At 35.8% G+C, this 18,869-nt stretch overlaps 1 protein-coding gene across 1 annotated transcript in view; it reads right to left on the bottom strand.

The window, feature by feature from the left end:
• Positions 1–18,585, bottom strand: part of tpra (translocated promoter region a, nuclear basket protein) — a 53,879-nt gene extending 35,294 nt beyond the window's left edge. Inside the window, exons 1-17 of the mRNA XM_059345412.1 lie at positions 18,334–18,585; positions 15,072–15,176; positions 14,204–14,268; positions 13,218–13,308; positions 12,311–12,414; positions 11,164–11,328; positions 10,114–10,206; positions 9,745–9,825; positions 8,265–8,352; positions 8,035–8,172; positions 7,240–7,334; positions 5,913–6,110; positions 5,708–5,815; positions 4,345–4,571; positions 1,888–2,051; positions 539–663; positions 288–436 (exon numbers count right to left, since the gene is read on the bottom strand). Of these exons, the coding sequence (XP_059201395.1) occupies positions 288–436; positions 539–663; positions 1,888–2,051; positions 4,345–4,571; positions 5,708–5,815; positions 5,913–6,110; positions 7,240–7,334; positions 8,035–8,172; positions 8,265–8,352; positions 9,745–9,825; positions 10,114–10,206; positions 11,164–11,328; positions 12,311–12,414; positions 13,218–13,308; positions 14,204–14,268; positions 15,072–15,176; positions 18,334–18,484 (2,147 nt within the window). The 5' untranslated portion in view covers positions 18,485–18,585. The remainder of the gene's footprint in view (positions 1–287; positions 437–538; positions 664–1,887; positions 2,052–4,344; positions 4,572–5,707; positions 5,816–5,912; positions 6,111–7,239; positions 7,335–8,034; positions 8,173–8,264; positions 8,353–9,744; positions 9,826–10,113; positions 10,207–11,163; positions 11,329–12,310; positions 12,415–13,217; positions 13,309–14,203; positions 14,269–15,071; positions 15,177–18,333) is intronic.
• Between the last annotated feature and the right edge of the window lie 284 nt (positions 18,586–18,869).

Here is an 18,869-nt window from a genome sequence, read left to right as displayed (position 1 = left end):
CGTTTCGTATCTGTTTATTTCGGTCAATACATGTCATCAAAGCAGAAGCAACAAACCAGAAAAAAAACATTGATAATAGACATTTGGACCGAAAAGGCTGAAGCAGCTTATTACGCCTTATTACCCTGCTACAACTCAAGTAAATTTAAAATTTAGAAATGTACAATCTGTTATTTATCAACAAAAGAAATAAGCAGTCACAAAAGAGAGAAAAGAAAGAAGCTTATTACTCATTACTCTAACTTATATAAATTAATCATCCTATTTTTAAGTCATTTAAAGCAAACCTCTTGTTGCTGAACTCCAGCTGCGAGGTGAGCTTGGCGTGGCTGGAGCGCAGATCTGTCAGCTGCCTCTGCAGCCGGTCGTTAGTTTCATTCAGCATCCGGTCGTTCTCCGCCTTCTCCTTCTTATACAGAGCGAAGGCATCATTCAGCTGGAGAGAAACCCACACAAACAGGTCCCGCTGGTGAGTTTGAACGTTTATTTTTTTGACTCTGCGTCACACCAAAATGAATAGAAACACAGATGTACAAACCTGTTTGAGAGCAGCTTTAGCCTGAGCGGTCTGAGCCGACTCTGCAGCAGCAGCTCTCTGAGGAGTGGAGCGAGTCGCTGGGACTGATGGCCGGACTGGTGCAGGCTGGGAGGAAGAATCAGAACCTGCAAACACACAGACAGACTTCACCTCATTCTGCAAACAACATTACACTGAGGCTACGTTTACATGAGGACGGTCTGAACAGAAGACGCAAAAGTGGCGTCGCATCTTCACTTTTTATTCCTGGTTTAGGCGAGCGTTTTCAGGAGGAAATCTGCTGCATACGGTGACGCTAAAGTGTGTGAAATGTGATTGCATGCAGCCAGGCGGCATCACTTAAAGCCATAAGAGCATCTTTGGGCATGCAGAAGTTTTCACGCCACACATTTTCATCAGCTACTCCTTCCACAAAGTTCTCCACCATCACTAGATCTCCCAGGTCTCGTTCACAGCCGTCTGACTGGTTTGGGCCATTTAGTGTCTTTTTGTGGTCAATTTTTGTCTTTTTTGGCCAATTTGTGTGTTTTTTGTCATTTTGTGTATTTTTGGTCATTTTGTGTGTGTTTTGGTCATTTTGTGTGTTTTTTGGTCAATTTGTGGCTTTTTGTGGTCAATTTTTGTCTTTCTTTGGCCATTCTGCATCTTTTTTTGTCATTTTTCATCTTTCAGTAATTTTGTGTCTTTTTTTGGTTATTTTGCATCTTTTTTGGTCAATTTGTGTCTTTTTTTGGTCAGTTTGTGTCTTTTTCTGGTCAATTTGTCTTTTTTTTTTGTCATTTTGTTTCTTTTTGTTGCCATTACTCCTCCTTCCACAAAGTTCTCCTCCATCACTAGATCTCCCAGGTCTCGTTCACAGCCGTCTGGCTCCTCCCACCAATCGCTGCATCCAGAATGTGATGGAGGTAATTCCAGATCCTTCTCTGTTCACTAATACTATCTGTACATATCCTGGACATTTGGTGGAAAGACTCCTGTAAGTTTATTAGAGCTGCCAGAGCAGCTTGAAGGTCCCACCATGGAAATAATCCCACGTTTCTTTATTTCCTGTCCTGGAGCATGTATGTGACGTAAACACATACGTGACGTGAGCAGATCAGATCAGAGTTTTGTGTCTTGTCAGTGTAGACGACACGCTACGGAGGAGAGGATTACACTTTTACACTTTGGAGGGTGGTTTCAGATTTTTGCGTCTTTAAGCCCCAAAAACGCCGTCACCGTCTAAACGAAAGGCACTTCCAAGAAAATATTTTGTCGTTTTTACCCGCAAGCGTCCTCGTGTAAACGGAGCCTGAATGCAATAAAAAAATCCCCATAAAAGGCTGATAAACGTTGTAACTGTGTGTCACCTTGAGGCGGCAGGCTGAAGCCGGTGCTCTGCGTCAGCAGGGCCTTGTACATGTCTCTCTGTCTGGCGTTGGAGTCCGCCAGCTGCTTCTGCTGGTTCCTCTGCTCCTTCAGCTGCTCCAGCTCCTTCTGGAACTTCTCAACACTGGCCTCCAACTCTGACACCCTGAACACAACCAGAGAGACATGAGAGCATGTTAAAATAGGTTTTCAGAGGAACCTAAGATTGAGGACTGGGTGGAGGTTATACATAATATTTATGTGATGGAAAAATTAACTTTCTCCGTGAGACTGGAGGACGACAGATTTAAAAGAATATGGAAAAATTGGGTAGAGTACATAAAATCAATTAGATCTGACTTTATTCTATTTTATTATATTTATTTATAATTTGATTTATTGTTTTTTTTTGCTTGTTTTTATTTTATGAATATTATTAATTTCATTTCAAAAAATTTGCTACACTGGAAGAAATTGCTGTTTGATTAGTCATAATTTTTGGATGACTACTATTTCAGTTGCACAATTTTATTGGAGTGAATAAAAATGAAAAGTTAATTTATATCTGATCCAAGATGAAAGATGGCAAATGTAATCTGAAGATGTATTATTGGAAGGGTTTGATTTATGTATACCAGATGTATGCAAAATGTTTGTTAAAATGTTCAATAAAAAGAAAGTTAAAAAAAATATATATATGTTTTCAAACGGCTTCATTGCTCACCAATCCTCAGTTTCACCTGATCCACAGCAGCAAAACAGTACTGAACATTATAGGTGGGTAACACTTTACAATAACCAACTAAGTGATGTTTATAGATGGTTTATAAACCAATTATTAACCATTTACAAAATTCTATACATATTTAATCTTTAAATGTTTTCAAACAATTTCTTAAAGGTATAAGAATAATTTTGAAATAATTAACATACTTAATATCATGTTAAAAATGTTATAATGAGTGCAAAACTATTAATAAACTAATAATTATAATGTTATATATAATGTGTATAATTGTACAATTGTTTGTTTATGGTAAAGTAACTATCAACTTACATTAATATACCATCTATTTGGCATTCATAACTTATAGTTCAACATTTATAACTTATGTATTTACCATTCTAAATGGCCTATATACGGTTTATAAATGATGATTAAACCTTAATTTGATTTAATTTAATTAATTACTTTAATTAATTTAATCTGTTTACCATTTATAAATGGTCTATTTACCATCAATAAATGATGGTTATTGTAAAGTGTTACCGGTGGGTGTATATAAGAAAAATTATAACAAAAGGTTTCTCAGCTGTGTTTTGTAGTATTAGATGTCCTTATTAACATACTAAATGTTTACCAAAATCTGACCACTAGAAAGGTGTCATTTTCAAAATGGCGTCCAAGATGGGCAGGAAGCCACAAACACAAGGCAAAGCGATATGAGAAAGGAGAAATATGCAATTCCTTAAGGAAAATTATACTTATTTTTTGCAAATATACGCTTGTACCCAATTGCTTTAATATATATTTGTACTTGTAATCACTTATCTATCATGCAAATATGCTAATTAGATTATTAGATGACCAAAACATGCATCAGGCACCAGCATTTCTGGTCTAGGAGGAATTATTTTATTTTAAAGACCTGGCAGCCGCCATTTTGAAAATGGGGCATTTCTCTGAGTGAAAAATTGGTTAATGTTTAGTATGTTTTTAAGTACATCTGACACTACTGTAAACCATATTTGCACCCGACGACAAACATATTCTTAACATTAAGAGTTCTTAATGTCACACGACAACATGAAAACACATTTAACACATTTATTGTGTGTAATTTGTGTCATATAGAGCTATCATGATATCGGCCAAACAATTAAAACAAATAAAAATCACACCATTTAGACCTAGAACCTGGATGGATTAAATCAAAAAAATAACGAGGACTGCGCGCAGTACTGAACGGGCCCTCGCAGAACACGCGTGTCGGGAAAGTAACTATGTACATTTACTTTTGAGGTACTTTTATGTACATTTTATGTAACTTTATACTTCTATTCCACTACATTTTGAGACAAATATCGTACTTTTTACTCCTCTAAATTTAGCTGACAGCTTTAGTTACTTTTCAGATCAAGATTTAAAATGAAAAACATGATACATTTAAAATTATTACCCATTTTTATAAATTAAGCCACTTAAAAGTTTATTAGGTAGTTAAAATGAGTGGAGTGGAGTCATTTCACAGTGTGGTATTAGTACTTTTACTGAAGTAAAGGATCTGAATACTTCTTCCACCACTGTCCTTTTTACTTTTAAAGACCTTTCAAAATCATATTTAAGACATTTTGTGGTTTCAAATTAATAAGAATTTGAAGACCCCGTGGATAGCCTGTACCCTAAAACTTTGTTGCACGTTTGTGGTGTGATGGTTCCTGAGTGTTGTAGTTCTTACCGTGCTGACGTGGCCTGGCTCTGCTGTCGGTCCTTCTCCTCCTCCAGCTCCCTCAGCCTCCCCTGCATGCTCTGGTTCTGCCTCTGCAGCTGCTCCACGTTGCGGAATGACACCTGGCGTGATTGGCTGATGAGCTCAGAGGTGCTGGAGATGTTGGTGGAGCTGCCGTCGTCCTTCGTCACCTGGTTACCTCTGGCCTCCTCCAGCTCCACCAGCAGGGTGCACACCTGGACAGGAGAAGGTTCAGGAATAGAAGCTTATTAGATACAGAAGATAAAGTAAAAACATCCATCAGAACAGACTGGATCAGCTGTGGTAGCTGAAGAAGTCATAGTTTATTTTCTTCTCAACAGACTGCAGTGCAAGTTGTAAATTTAACTGCATTAAGATTTATTTGGAAGCATGTGTTGGTGGTTTGTGTGTGCTAGGGGTGCGCCAATCTAAATCCTATCAACCTGTCCGGTCTTGTCAGAGGTCCAAACGGCCCAAACACAATGTTGCAATATGCCGTTCGTTAGCCGCGAGCTAACATTAGCTAACAATTAAAGTTGCAGCATTGTTTAGCGACAGGAAGTAATAGTAGCTTTTTGTGATTAAAACCAAAATTTTAATCACAAAAAGCTACTATTACTTCCTGTCGCTAAACAATGCCGCTTTGAAAATAAAAGCACAGAATCCACCTCAGAATTTACAAGACTGTCACAATAAGATGCCTTAAATAAATCATAGAAGAACCCTTATTCTCCTTTACAATAATTAATTAAAATATTAAAATAATATAATATAAATTATACTATAAACAAGTGTATATGATGGAATAGTTGCATTAGAATGTGTGAGAGGCACCAAATTTGGGCATTTATGAAAAAAAATGTCTCTAGTCCACACAAAAAATGTTTTGTGAGGTGTTTGCTTACATTTAGCTCTCAAAATGGAACGAGATTTATCACATTGTACTAAGAGTAATTTTTTTGTATTTGGCAACTGTTAAGATTATCAATTTACACCACATTTAGATTTATGATTGATTTTTTTGTTGTTGTACTATTTTTATTTATTTATACAGACTAAAAAATATTTTTCTATATATTTTTCAGTATTTTGTAATATCGTCAAGTATATCGTTATCGCAAAAATACTCACAAAAGACACAAAATGACCAAGAAGACACTAAATTACCAAAAAAAGACACAAAATGACTAAAAATAAAGACACAAAATGACCCAAAAAAGAAAAAAAATTACCAAAAAAGACACAAAATGACTAAAAAGAAAAGACACAAAATGACCCAAAAAAGAAAAAAAATGAAATATCGTAATAATCTTTTAGTGCCATATCGCCCAGCCCTAGTGTGTGCATGTACCTGTGCAGATGTGTCCTCCAGCTGTCTCTCTGTCCTCAGTTTGTCTCTCTCCATGGCATCACAGCGTTGCTTGGCCTCCTCTTTCTCTTTCTGCAAACTGTAGATCTCCTAATTAAACAAAATGCACATCAGATGTAACAGAATCTGCAGTTACCTGGAGCAGAACACACTAGAATGGAAGAAGGAAGATGAATAACGTGCGGACCGTCCGAGCCTGCTCCAGCTTGTTGCAGAGCGAGGCCATGGACCTCTGCATGCTCTCGTACTCCTCCCGCTGACGCTTCAGGACCGGAGCTTTGGACTCCACCTCCTGCACGATCTCATCCAGGACTCGGCTCACTCTCCTGGTCTCCTGCTTCTCCAGCTGGAGGTGTGTCTGACACTCTGCATACGCATTATAGAGCTGAACAGGAAGAATTAATACTAGTTATAACCAAGGTTATTATAGTTAACGAAAACTAACGAAATAACGAAAACTAGAATTGAAAAAACATTTTCGTTAACTGAAATAAAAATAAAAAGTAGAGTTTTAAAAAAAACGATAACTAACTGAAACTGTATTGTGTGGTTACAAAACTAACTAAAACTAACTAAAATTATTAAAACGAAATTAAAACTAAAACTAATGAAAAATCCAAAACTATTATAACCTTGGTTACAACAAATACAAAATCCACTTTTATAGACTTGCTTTTATGTCATGCTTTCTATCTCACCACTCCTTTTTACTTCTTCCCTTTTTACTTTTTTTTTTTTTTTTTTACTCCTTTTACCTTTTATTTTCTGTGTATCTGAGAATGTCTTGTGATTGTTCCTGCTCTGTCTTTTATTGTTTTTTTCTTTTAATGTAAGAATTGTTTTTAGCCTTATAGCAGAGGTGTCAAACTCTGGCCCGCAGTATAATTATATTTGGCCCGCGAGGAAATAGCAAATGACAACCAGAGCTGGCCTGCCGGTATTATACAGTGCAAATAATACTACAAATCCCAGAATGCTCTGCTGGTGTTCTGGCTTGAACACAGTAGATCAGTGTGGAGCAAACTGAGCAACAATTAAAGTTGTCTTTATGCACTTTTTCTTGCTAGTCCAAGGCTTGAATGGCTGCACATTCATTGAAGGATATTATTATTAGTCATTTGGTTTATTATTGTTATTTTATTCTCACATTTATTTTTAGCCTGTGGAAAAAGATTACTGTTAAATTTAAATTTAAAGAAGGCTGCATATAAAATAAAGGGACATACGATTTTTATTTAAATTTTATTTAAGAAATGAATGCCATTGATGTGTTTGTTTGTTTTATTTGATATTCGATTTTGCATGTTTGCAATATTAAGTTATATCAAGCTTTTCTTGTTCCATTTCGTTTGAACTTGTTTAGGTCCATTTTTTCAATAAATATCAATGTTGGCCCGCGACTTTGTCCAAGTTTTAAATTTTGGCCCACTGTGTATTTGAGTTTGACACCCCTGCCTTATGGCATAATTCTCTCTGATTAACTGCTCTCTGTCCATTTATCTAATTAAACTTACATCAAAGAACTTCATGCCAGGCTTGACAATAGCAGCGATGGCGGCGGCTGACGGACACATGGCGTCCAGCTGGCCCTCGGTCAGCGACGGCACACCTGTAGCAGAACACACATGCAAATGAAGGTGAGCAGGTGTGTGCAGACAAGATTGCGGTCGACTTCTGATTTTTGCTAGTCCGGTCTCGTGTACATAGTCTAGTCGTAATTTCTTGAACCCAGAAATGTTGAGTACCCTAAAGTTTTATTGCAGAAATGTCATCTATAGTCCTAACGGATGGAATTTAACTTGGTTTTCACCAACTCAGACTCAACTCAGACCCCCAAGTATACATGTTTACTCTTGGATAAAAAATATTTTGAGCATGACTTTATCAAACGATCTGATTTTGTCTGTATGCAAATGAGCGCATATTTGATGAGTTATGGCCTCATTTGCATATGTAAACATTAAAATACAAAAAACATGCAATACATTTTTTTCTCCTCTTAACATAAGTAATCAACTGAGAAAGTTTCATGGTGATAGCTATTATTATTAATTTTACCCTATTCACCTGTGGTGTCTTTACTTTATTGGCTTATTATGCTAATTATGCAAATTGCCCAAAGTGCAGCTTTTAGCAACCAAGTTAAATTCCATCCATTAGGCCTATAGATGACATTTCTGCAATAAAACTTGAGGGTACTCAACATTTCTGGGTTTACTATTGGGCCTATGGGGATTAGGACTAGACTAACAGTCTTGAGCCGGTTTGATTTTATGTCAACAATAATTGAAATGTGCATGTTTTCTTACAGCATATTTTGCCGGTCGCTTTCATCGTGGCGTTCTCCAGCTCCTTCTCCATTTTCTTGATCTTCTCTCTCAGCTCCGCCTCCAGCCGCGTCTTCAGTTCTTCGCCCTCCGACACCTTCTTCTCCAGAGTCTTAGTGGCTTCAAAGGGACAGAGAGTGAGGTCATCAATCAAACAGCTGATCAATAACTCTTCTTAGATGGAGTCCATGTTTGTTTAATCAGTGTGGTACCTTCACCGCTGTTTTTCACCAGCTTGCTGAGTTCTTCCACGGCTCTGCTCAGCTCCTGGTTCTTCGTCTCCATGTCTGTTGCTTGTCCCTACAGAGACATCACATACAGGAATCAATCAATAAAACTTTATTTATAAAGCATTTTTCATACAAAGAAATGTAACACAAGGTGCTTTATAAAAAATAAGAATAAAAACACAATAAAAAAGGACAAAACCCACCCCTGCCATCCAGGGTTAGGGTTAACCCTAACCCTAAAAACTAAAAGACTAAAATACATCAGGACAGGATAAAAACTAAAAGACTAAAAGACTAAAATACATCAGGACAGGATAAAAACTAAAAGACTAAAAGACTAAAAGACAACAGGACAGGATAAAAACTAAAAGACTAAAAGACATCAGGACAGGATAAAGACTAAAAGACAACAAGACAACAGGACAGGATAAAAACTAAAAGACAACAGGACAGAATAAAAACTAAAAGACTAAAAGACAACAAGACAACAGGACAGGATAAAGACTAAAAGACAACAGGACAGAATAAAAACTAAAAGACTAAAAGACAACAGGACAGGATAAGAACTAAAAAAGACTAAAAGACAACAGGACAAGATAAAAACTAAAAGACTAAAAGACAACAGGATAAAAACTAAAAGACTAAAAGACAACAGGACCTAAAATTGACCCTTGGGGAACCCCACACTTGATTCCATGTGTTCTGGAGGAGCATGTATCCAAACTTACAGAGAAACTTCGATCTGAGAGATAAGAACTGAACCAGTTAAAAACGGTACCAGAGAGGCCGACCAGGGTTCGGAGTCTGTTTAATAAAATGTGATGGTCTACTGTATCAAAGGCGGCGCTGAGTTCCAGTAGAACCAAGACGAATTACACCTGAAGTCATTTAAAATCTTTAAAAGAGCTGTCTCTGTACTGTGGTTCATTCTAAAACCAGATTGATATTTCTCTAAAATGTTGTTTCTATTTAAAAAATAATTTAACTGGTTAAAAAACAGTTTTTTCTATTCAACACAGCAGCTACATAGGAAATACAGGGTTGTACCTTTTTTTTTTTTTTTTTTACTATTATTATTATTATTATTATTTTTGTATCTATTGTTTTTTTTTGTTTTACATTGTTTTGTTTTCTGTTTTAGTGGTAATATGTCTTGTCTGTTTTCTTTCTTTTTTTTTTTTTATCTAAGAATGTGGGCATGTAAACCCTCATTAATGTATGTGTCATGTTAATTCTAAAAACCCAATAAATATAACTTTAAAAAAAAAAAAAACAGTTTTTCTAAAATTTTACTTAAAATGGTAAGTTGGATCCAGGCCGGTAGTTATTTAAAATGTTGGGGTCTAAATTACTCTTCTTCAGAAGGTGCTTCCAAACATGACAATACAATGTAGAGGAGCAAATGCCTAGTATCATTTTGTAAAGAATAGATTTTTCCCAGGTGTCCTGCAGTGATTCTCACCTTGTAGAGGGAAGATAACTTGACATGAGCATTCAGCTCGTTGCGGTATTTCTCCTCCATGGCGGTTCGCTCGTCTTTACACTGGAGACACACAGAACACAGAAATAATTAATCAAAAGTCTGAGACTCATTTTATATAAATGTTTCGGAAAGCATAGGACTCTATAATTATTATATATTATATATATATATAATACTGACAGTATGAGGATGTTAACACACACAGTTGCTACAGTTTATGTTGTTTATATATTTGACAGGAAATGCTGGATGCTTGAGGATCCTCACACAACTGCACATACGGAAACTTTGATCTAAATCTACTTGAAACTTATAATAAAGATGAAAAGAGGAGTGTGGTGTGTTTACCTGTTTGAGTTTGTTGTTGAGGTCTTCGGCTCTCTTGCCCTGGCTCTCTGTGGTCTGCTTCAGAGAGGTGAGCTGTCTCTCCAGCCTGCTCACCTGTTTAACAGAAAAGGTATTAAAAACGTCAATCTGGTCATAAGAACATTACAGGGTCTCTGCAGGTTGTTTTTTTTTAATTTAAGACTTTTTAAGACTTTTTTAAGACCATAATGAATACAATTGAAGACCCATTTCACATCCATACTGGCAAAAAAATCATGAAGGAAAATCGGAGGCCTGGAATTTCTTACAAAGTACACTACTGGTCAAAAGTTTTAGAACACACCAACTTTTCCAGAATTTAATTGAAAATGATGCAGTTTAATGTCTCAGTGTACTCTGAAATTAATGCACATTTGCAACATTTAAAATTCTTTATTGAGCATGATAGTGTTTTGAAAGTAAAAAAAAAGATTCAAAATCACATTTTATTTAAGTTAAGTTGTTAACCCCCCCTTTTTTATGTATATATATGTATGCAAAATACCAACTGGAACATTTAAAAGTGATATTGATTGAATATTTATGTTGGCCTTAAAAAACACACACAAATAATGCTTAATTTCACCTTAAAAGTTGGTATTTTGCATATATATATATATATGCATAAAAAAGACACTGAGCCTCCACTATATCCTTGCTCTGACCCTAGACTTTAGATCCAGAAACTTAATTTCCTCATCTTTGATTGCCTACTTACAAAAAAACTAAGGGGAAATGGTCCAACGACTGAGCAAGATGGACAATTTGGCCGCCATATTGATATGCAAATGAGAAGGTCAAAAACTCAAAACTTCGCTTGGGAACCATTTTTTTTTTTTTTTGGATTCAGCACCCTTGAAATAAGTAAAGTAGGCCGGTTCCTGACTTATACCCATAAATGCTCCTCACTTTCACTTTTTGGACAATTCCGTCTAGACTAACTAAGATGTATAATATTAGAAAGAGAAGCCAGCAGTGGCTCCACTGGTATATCTGTGTATATATGTATCTGTGTATATATGTGTGTGTTACCTGCTCCTTGCTGTTCTTCAGCCCTCCCTGTAGATCCAGCAGCTCTTTGCCTTTCTCTCTGTTGGAGTTCAGCAGTTCTTCAGTTTTGGTCTTCAGTTCTGCAGTCAACCACTCGATCTTCTTCTCGTGCAGCTCCTTCTCCTGCTCCATTCGCTTCTCTCGGTGCTGCAACACACAAACCAAACCAGGATCACAATCACACAAAGCACATTCAAAATATGAGCCTGATGGTCGCCACTTTATCTAGAATGAGTCTTTGCAACTGCTGAAGCAACAAATTAGGTCCAAACAAGTGTCTTTAGCTGTTCAGAATGTAATCTCTGGTGGGAAACTTACCTTTTATTTCTATTTTAAGAGAATTTGTAAGTGTTTTTCACTTATTTCCTCACAATCAGGAGTCAGTACCGTCTTCTTAATCACTTCTTGAAACTGACTTTTATAGACTTGCTTTTTATCTTATTACTCCTGTGGGAACTTAACTGCAGGTTCTATAAAAACGTCCGGAGACTCTTTTTCTTCGTTCAAACTTTTACTGAACAAACGTGCAGTAATACAGAGGAAAACAATGAACGGCATAACACTGTTGAAAACATTGTTGTTGTTGTTTTTACTGACTTCTTCACCAAAAACCAACACTTCTTCTTCACCTTTGACTCTAGAGTAGAACGCTACTGCCACCTTGTGGTCTGTATGATACTATACACAGTATTTTAACTTGCGTAAACAGAAATGAAATGAATGACTCCTTGTAAATATTTTATCCCTTTTTAACCTTTTTAACTAGATGTATTACATATGAATGACTCATCAATTAACTATTAAATGCATAACCATATCATTGAAATAAAGATACAACAACTCCTTTTTACTTCTTTACTTTTTTTACTCCTTTTATTTTCTGTGTATGTGAGAATGTCTTGTGATTGTCTTTTATTATTTTTCTTTTAATGTAAGAATTGTTTTTAGCCTTATGGCATCATTCTCTGTTTAATTAACTGCTCTCTGTCGAAGCACTTTGTAAACTGCTGGTTTTAAAAAGTGCTATATAAATAAAGTTATTATTATTATGTGAGTTTTCTTGGAGCCAGCCTCTAGTGGTCATTGGAAGAACTGCAGCTTGATGCACTTCCATACGAGCTTCTTTTACCTGCACAGAAGCCTCGGAGGACTGGATCTCATCCAGCTTCAGCTGCAGCTCCATCTTTACTTTGCTGGTCTCCGTCAGCTTCTCATTCAGACGCTTCACATCCTCTGCAAACACACAAACACACAAAACATTTACTCAAGTTTTCCTTAACCCTTAATAAGGGTACACTTAACGTGCTGACAAAATTACTACTAAATCAAAGAGAGCAACCGTGTTGACCCTTCATCAGGCAAAGAACTATATTTGGTAACTTCAGGTAATATTTTGAGAAAAAAAGTTGAAAATTTACTAGATTAAAGTGGCAAATCTACAAGAAAAAAAGTTGCAGATTTAAGAGATTTAAAGTGGGAAATCTGCGCGAAAAAAGTTGCAGATTTACGAGAAAAAAGTGGGAAAAAAGCAACTTTTTTCTCCCAGATTCACCACTTTAACCCTTAATAGGGCACTCATTGAAATACTTGCAAATTCCAAATTTCACCCTAGAGAATATTGGAGGACATTACATACAGCCAGAATGTGTAAAAAAAACATACGAAAATAATATTTTGAGAAAAAAGTTTACTAGATTAAAGTGGCAAATCTACAAGAAAAAAATGTGCAGATTTATGAGATTTAAAGTGGTGAATCTGGGAGAAAAAAGTTGCTTTTCCCCCCATTTTTTCTCGTAAATCTTTTTTCACGCAGATTCGCCACTTTAAATCTCTTAAATCTGCACATTTTTTTCTTGTAGATTTGCCACTTTAATCTAGTAAATTTGCATTTTTATTCATATTTGGCCCTAATATGCCGTCATAGTCAAGTTCTCCTTGTACAAGTCACTGAAGAATGTGTGTGTGTGTGTGTGTGTGTGTGTGTGTGTGTGTGTGTGTGTGTGTGTGTGTGTGTGTGTGTAAAGCTGGTATCTCACCACTGAGGTTCTCCGCCTCCTGCGTCCTCTTCTCCAGCAGCCTCGCCAGCTCTTTATTCTCCGCCTCGATCTCATACTTGGCTTTGGTTTGCTGCAGCCAAAAAAAAAAAAAGTGACTACATCATCAACATAAAAAAAATAAGAACCTTTTTTTGGTTTCCACAATCATCATTATAACCTACAGCAGCTGTTCTCAACCTTGGGGTCGGGACCCCAATTGGGGTCGCGAGATGATTTCTGGGGGTTCACTCTCCACTGTGTTAAAGTGTTCATGTGTTAATGTGTTTTAGTCTTTTTGGTCACTTAATGTCTTTTTTTAGTAATTTTGTGGGGTTTTTTTTTTTATCATTTTGTGGTCAACTTGTGTCTTTTTTGGTCATTTTGTTTCCCTTTTTTGGTAATTTTGTGTCTTTTTTTGTCATTTTGTGTCTTTTTTGGGTCATTTTGTGTCTTTTTTGGGTCATTTTGTGTCTTTTTTTATAGTCATTTTGTGTCTTTTTTTATAGTCATTTTGTGTCTTTTTTTATAGTCATTTTGTGTCTTTTTGGTAATTTTGTGTCTTCTTTTTGGTCATTTTGTGTCTTTTTATAGTCATTTTTTTTTTTGGGTCATTTTGGGGTTTTTTTGGGTCATTTTGTGTCTTTTTTGGTCATTTTGTGTCTTTTTTGGTCAATTTGTGTCTTTTTGTGGTCATTTTGTGTCTTTTTCTGATCATTTTGTGTCTTTTTCTGATCATTTTGTGTCATAAAATATAAAAAAAAATATATAAATGCACAGACAGATGAGAGAGATGTTTTAGTTGTTGTCTGCTTCATTATTTGTCCAAAATTCATCGTATCAACTGAGTTTGTATGATCTGAACTGTGCGTGGGAGATTGTGTTCAGTGAGCGGGGGTCATGACTCAAAAAGGTTGAGAACTACTGACCTACAGCATAATAGATAATCAATAACACTATATATTAATGAGGTGGATGTGAATGCTCACCTGTTGTGGTGGTTTATCTTCAGGAGTTTCTCCCTCGATTCCCTTTAGAGCGCTCAGCTCTTCATCTGCACACAGAACAACACACTGAGGACCATGAACGCTACCAGAACTATTTGGAAGCACACTTAAGGTAAAAATCAGGAAGTTGAGTCTAAGTGGAGACTGTGAACTTGAAGCTCTGATTCCTCAGAAACCGACGTAAACAAATGTGTGTTCATTCCAGTATGTCAGGGGTCATCAACTACATTTGTCGGAGGGCCAGAATTTTACTGGACAGTCACGTTGGGGGCCGGACCCTCAAATAAAATTAAATTAAAAAACAAATTTTAGCATAACATTATTTTAATGTTTATTTATTATTGATGTCATTACAAAACTGAAGGCATTTTTAGCCTTTACGAGTCCCGTTTTATTTGATGTGCAATCATTATTTGTGAGCTGTTCTGTTCTGCTATTGTTCTGCTATGCTATTTTAAGTTATGCCAGTTGGTTTTCCTTTTTTTAGTCTAGTCTGAAGCTTGTTGTTGAGACTTTGAAATAAAAACCAACCATGTTACGTAATGGCATGAGGAAAAGTTAAAAAAAACCCAAACGAAAACAAGTACTGTGTGAAACAATAATGTTAATTTAAACAGTGCAGCGAGTTTGTCCTCATTAAATACAGTCATATATGGTGATTACTGATAGTTAGAGTCTCAGTTGTCGTTGCTGTTTTCAGTAGCTTTAATAGTGCGGACCACATGATATTTTCTCCTTGATTTACAGTTTTGGAATCCAGTCACGGGCCGGATTGGACAGTTCAGCGGGCCGGATTGGGCCCGCGGGCCGCCAGTTGATGATCACTGCAGTATGTGGAGTGAAAACTTACTGAGTTTTTTATTTTCCTCCTTGAGCGAGTGCAGGTCTCTGGTGGCGGAGAGGATCTGCTCCTGACTCTCAGCCAGCCTCTTCTCAATGTCAAAGTACTGCTGTTCTGTAGTGGCAGAGAAGATTCAACAGGAAAACATGAGAACACACAACATAATATCTCTATATAGTAGAGGAGTGAATCCCCAGAGGCCCCACGGAACGATTTAATCCTGATACCAGAGTCACGACCAAGGTTATTATAGTTAACCAAAACTAACGAAATAACGAAAACTAGAATTGAAAAAACATTTTCGTTAACTGAAATAAAAATAAAAACGAGTTTTTAAAAAAACGATAACTAACTGAAACTGTATTGTGTGGTTACAAAACTAACTAAAACTAACTAAAATTATAGTGAAAATGTCCTTAGTTTTTGTTCTTGTCAACTTTTTTCATTCATAATTCAGTGTTTCTATTTGAACATGCAACACATGGTGAATATGTTTACTGAGACTGGGATGTTTACACTAGAACCAAAATACAAAACAGTTAATAACCTTATTGGGGCTGAGATGATAAACCAAAGGAAACAAAGGCAAAATTTACTATGACCTCTTTGAATCTGGCACCCATCGTATAGCCTATTACAAAACAAACTAAAACTAAAACTAATAAAAACTAAACTAAAACTAAGCATTTTCAAAAACTAAAAACTAAACTAAAACTAGAAAACTCACTCTAAAAACTAACTAAAACTAACTGAATTTGAAAACAAAAATTCACAACGAAATTAAATCTAAAACTAATGAAAAATCCAAAACTATTATAACCTTGGTCACGGCATGATTTTAAGCATTGTGAGATAAGTATTTTGTGCCCTAAAATTAAATTCAATCAAGAATTGTTTTGTCAAATAAGAGAAAATTCTCAGTGTATTCATCTGACTTCAGTCTTTTTATTTCTCCACAATGAGAGTCAAACCCACAGACTGACCAACAAAGTATTCAGTCAAACTGAACTGAACTGATATCAAACATGTTGGACGACAACAACTGCAGCATTTTATCAAACTTTCACAAACAACAAGCTTCACTGCTCTCAATGTTTCTGGATGAAACATAAAAAAGCCGAACTTTGCAGCATTATTTCAACAACTTCCCAACATGATATTGTGACCCACATGGAGCCTCTAGATTCCTTAGATCTTCTAGTTTCATGTGATACCAGTATTTTCATAAAAGTGAGCCTGCTACAAATTCTGACACTATAATATTGACACGCAAAATATCGTCATAATTTGCTGTATCCATTTTCTACTATATACTTTATTTTTCCATGTCTGGTGAAACACTAACCGTTAGAAAGGGCAACAGATTTAATGAGCAGTATCTAGTTAGCTTTATAAACTGGCATCAGAACATACAGATACATATTTATTAAATTAAACATATATTCAGAAACCAAATACAGGTAACTGAGCTGAGCTGCTCTAACATACTGAAAAAATACAATGTCAAACTTCCTCAAAAGAAATAACAGGACATAACAGACCTTTAAACCTCTGAAGTCCAGGAGATTTTTTTTGTTCAAATTTGTCAACTTCCTATCATATCATTAATTTCTGTCTGTGTTCAGCATATTTCAGTCTGTCCTTACATCACATGCATGGCTCCTTTTTCTCCACACAAACTTGTCAGATTTTTCATTTTATTTTAATTAACAAAGTATAAAAGCTGCCAGGAACCCAAAATACAAACAAAAGACACAGGTGTCTATGGAAATGTACCTTTTAAAAACACTTATACACACAAAAACAGCAGAAAAAATAATAAATAATAAAACTACAAAACAGTCTATTTGCATGTAATTTAAAAAATAGTAATAGTTTTCATTGTAGAAAGAAAATTCACATAAATGTCACACTGTGAAAGCTCCTATGATTGAACTTTAACTGGCTTTCTCAGCTTTGAGAGGCAGCTTTCAGTTATTCTGCTCCTCACCTGGAACAAACTACCTGTAGATCCTTTAAATCAGGACTAAAAACACTCTAGTTTACTGCAGCGTATCTTAACTTTAACACTTATCTGCTCGACTCTACTGCCCTTACTTTTTAACTACGCAATGTTTTTATTGTTTATTGTTTATTGTTAAAAAGATCCCCATTAGCTGTCACCAAAAGTGGGAGGAGCTAGTCTTCCTGGGGTCCATAAGACAAAACAAAAATCACTTAACAATTAAACATTGTAGACATTATTATATACGTCATCAGAAATCATTCAGAATAAGTTATTACATTCATATCTATTACATTAATTCTCACTTTCATACAGTAAATATGTTAATTCACTACTCACAAATTTAAATAGTGCATTCTCAAGTAATAATTAAAAGATACTTTACTATTCAGTTCATGTATATTCAGTGGGCAATTATTCCAATAACTGATACACGATAAATAACTGTTCTCTTTAAGGCGTTTGATTTTGGACATGGTGACATCATGTGACCACCATTAGCTGACCTTGTCTCATAAGAATGAACCTGATCACATCTGACAATTTGGTTATATAAGAAAAAAGGTTGAAAAGAATAGACAGTGTTTCTAAAAAAATGTTGTTGTATTGCATGCCAACCTGTCCTCTACCATAAAAATATTTTTTGACTTGTGCTTTTTATTATTTTATCTCTTTTTTTATCCTGCTGTATCTTATTTTATCTTATTTATATTTTTATTTCTATTTCCCTGTTTTAATTGACTGTTTTTACTGTTTTCAATTGTGTCTTGCTGTTTTAATGTGTATGTAAAGCATTTTGAATCACCTTGTGTTGAATTGTGCTATACTAATAAACTTGCCTTGCCTTGCCTTGTCTACATATCATATATAAATAAAGTTATTACTGTAAATAAAACATGTGTATTTTCAATAAATAGATGGAGTCCAGAGGGTTAACAGATATTTGGGAACAGTTCTTAAATTGGACATTAACTACACACACCATAAATAAACATTTCTTCACAATAAAAGTCAATTTATAGAGCTGTTAGCTGAGTTAGCTTAGTTAGCTTATCCCAGCTAACGTTAGCTAGCAGCTAAAGTGAACTTTGTTTAGATGTTTCCAGAATCCAGCAGCATGCTAGTGTTCTGGAGAGAGAACATGAGGGTTTTTAGCATTTCTGACATGCTAATAAGCTAAAGACTTTCCTGTTCTACCTGGCTGAAGCCATAGATATATATATATAAGCTTATTTCTCATATATATCTATGGTTGAAGCGACCTACCGCTGTCGGCTTTGAGCCGCTCATGCTGGGTCTGCAGCGCCTCGTTAGCATTCTGCAGCTCCGTGACAAACTTCTCCAGCTTGTTCTGGGCTCCTTTCGGGAGTTTATTCAACTCTGTCCGCTCCAGAACCTGCAGCAGGACGGCCGCCATGTCCGCCTGTCCCCCCTGAGCAGAAATAAACAGTTAATGGGCCCCAAAACTCTGATAAAATGATGTTGTAGTGTCCACAACCCCGCTAAACCGGATCAGAAAGTGTCAAGTCACACTCATGCAGAAACCGGAAACACACTCCAAACTTTCAAAATAAAGCAATCATTGGCAATCAAGTGCAAATTTACATCCTGCGATGCTGATGATTTGCACTGACTGCTTCTAGTGTTGTTGCATTTCAGTGTTTTTTATTCAATTTCATTTTTCTTCGCTTGTGACCCCTGGCAATCTTTATTTATATATATAAATATATATTTTCTTTTTTCCCTAATTGGGGTCGCGAGATGATTTCTGGGGGTCGCCAAATCATTTTGGAAGTCAGCTC

This window comes from Centropristis striata, chromosome 11, assembly GCF_030273125.1.
Source record: "Centropristis striata isolate RG_2023a ecotype Rhode Island chromosome 11, C.striata_1.0, whole genome shotgun sequence".
Taxonomy (NCBI): Eukaryota; Metazoa; Chordata; class Actinopteri; order Perciformes; family Serranidae; genus Centropristis; species Centropristis striata.
The sequence above is the reverse complement of the archived record's forward strand: the minus strand, read 5'-3'. Positions and strand labels throughout refer to the sequence as shown.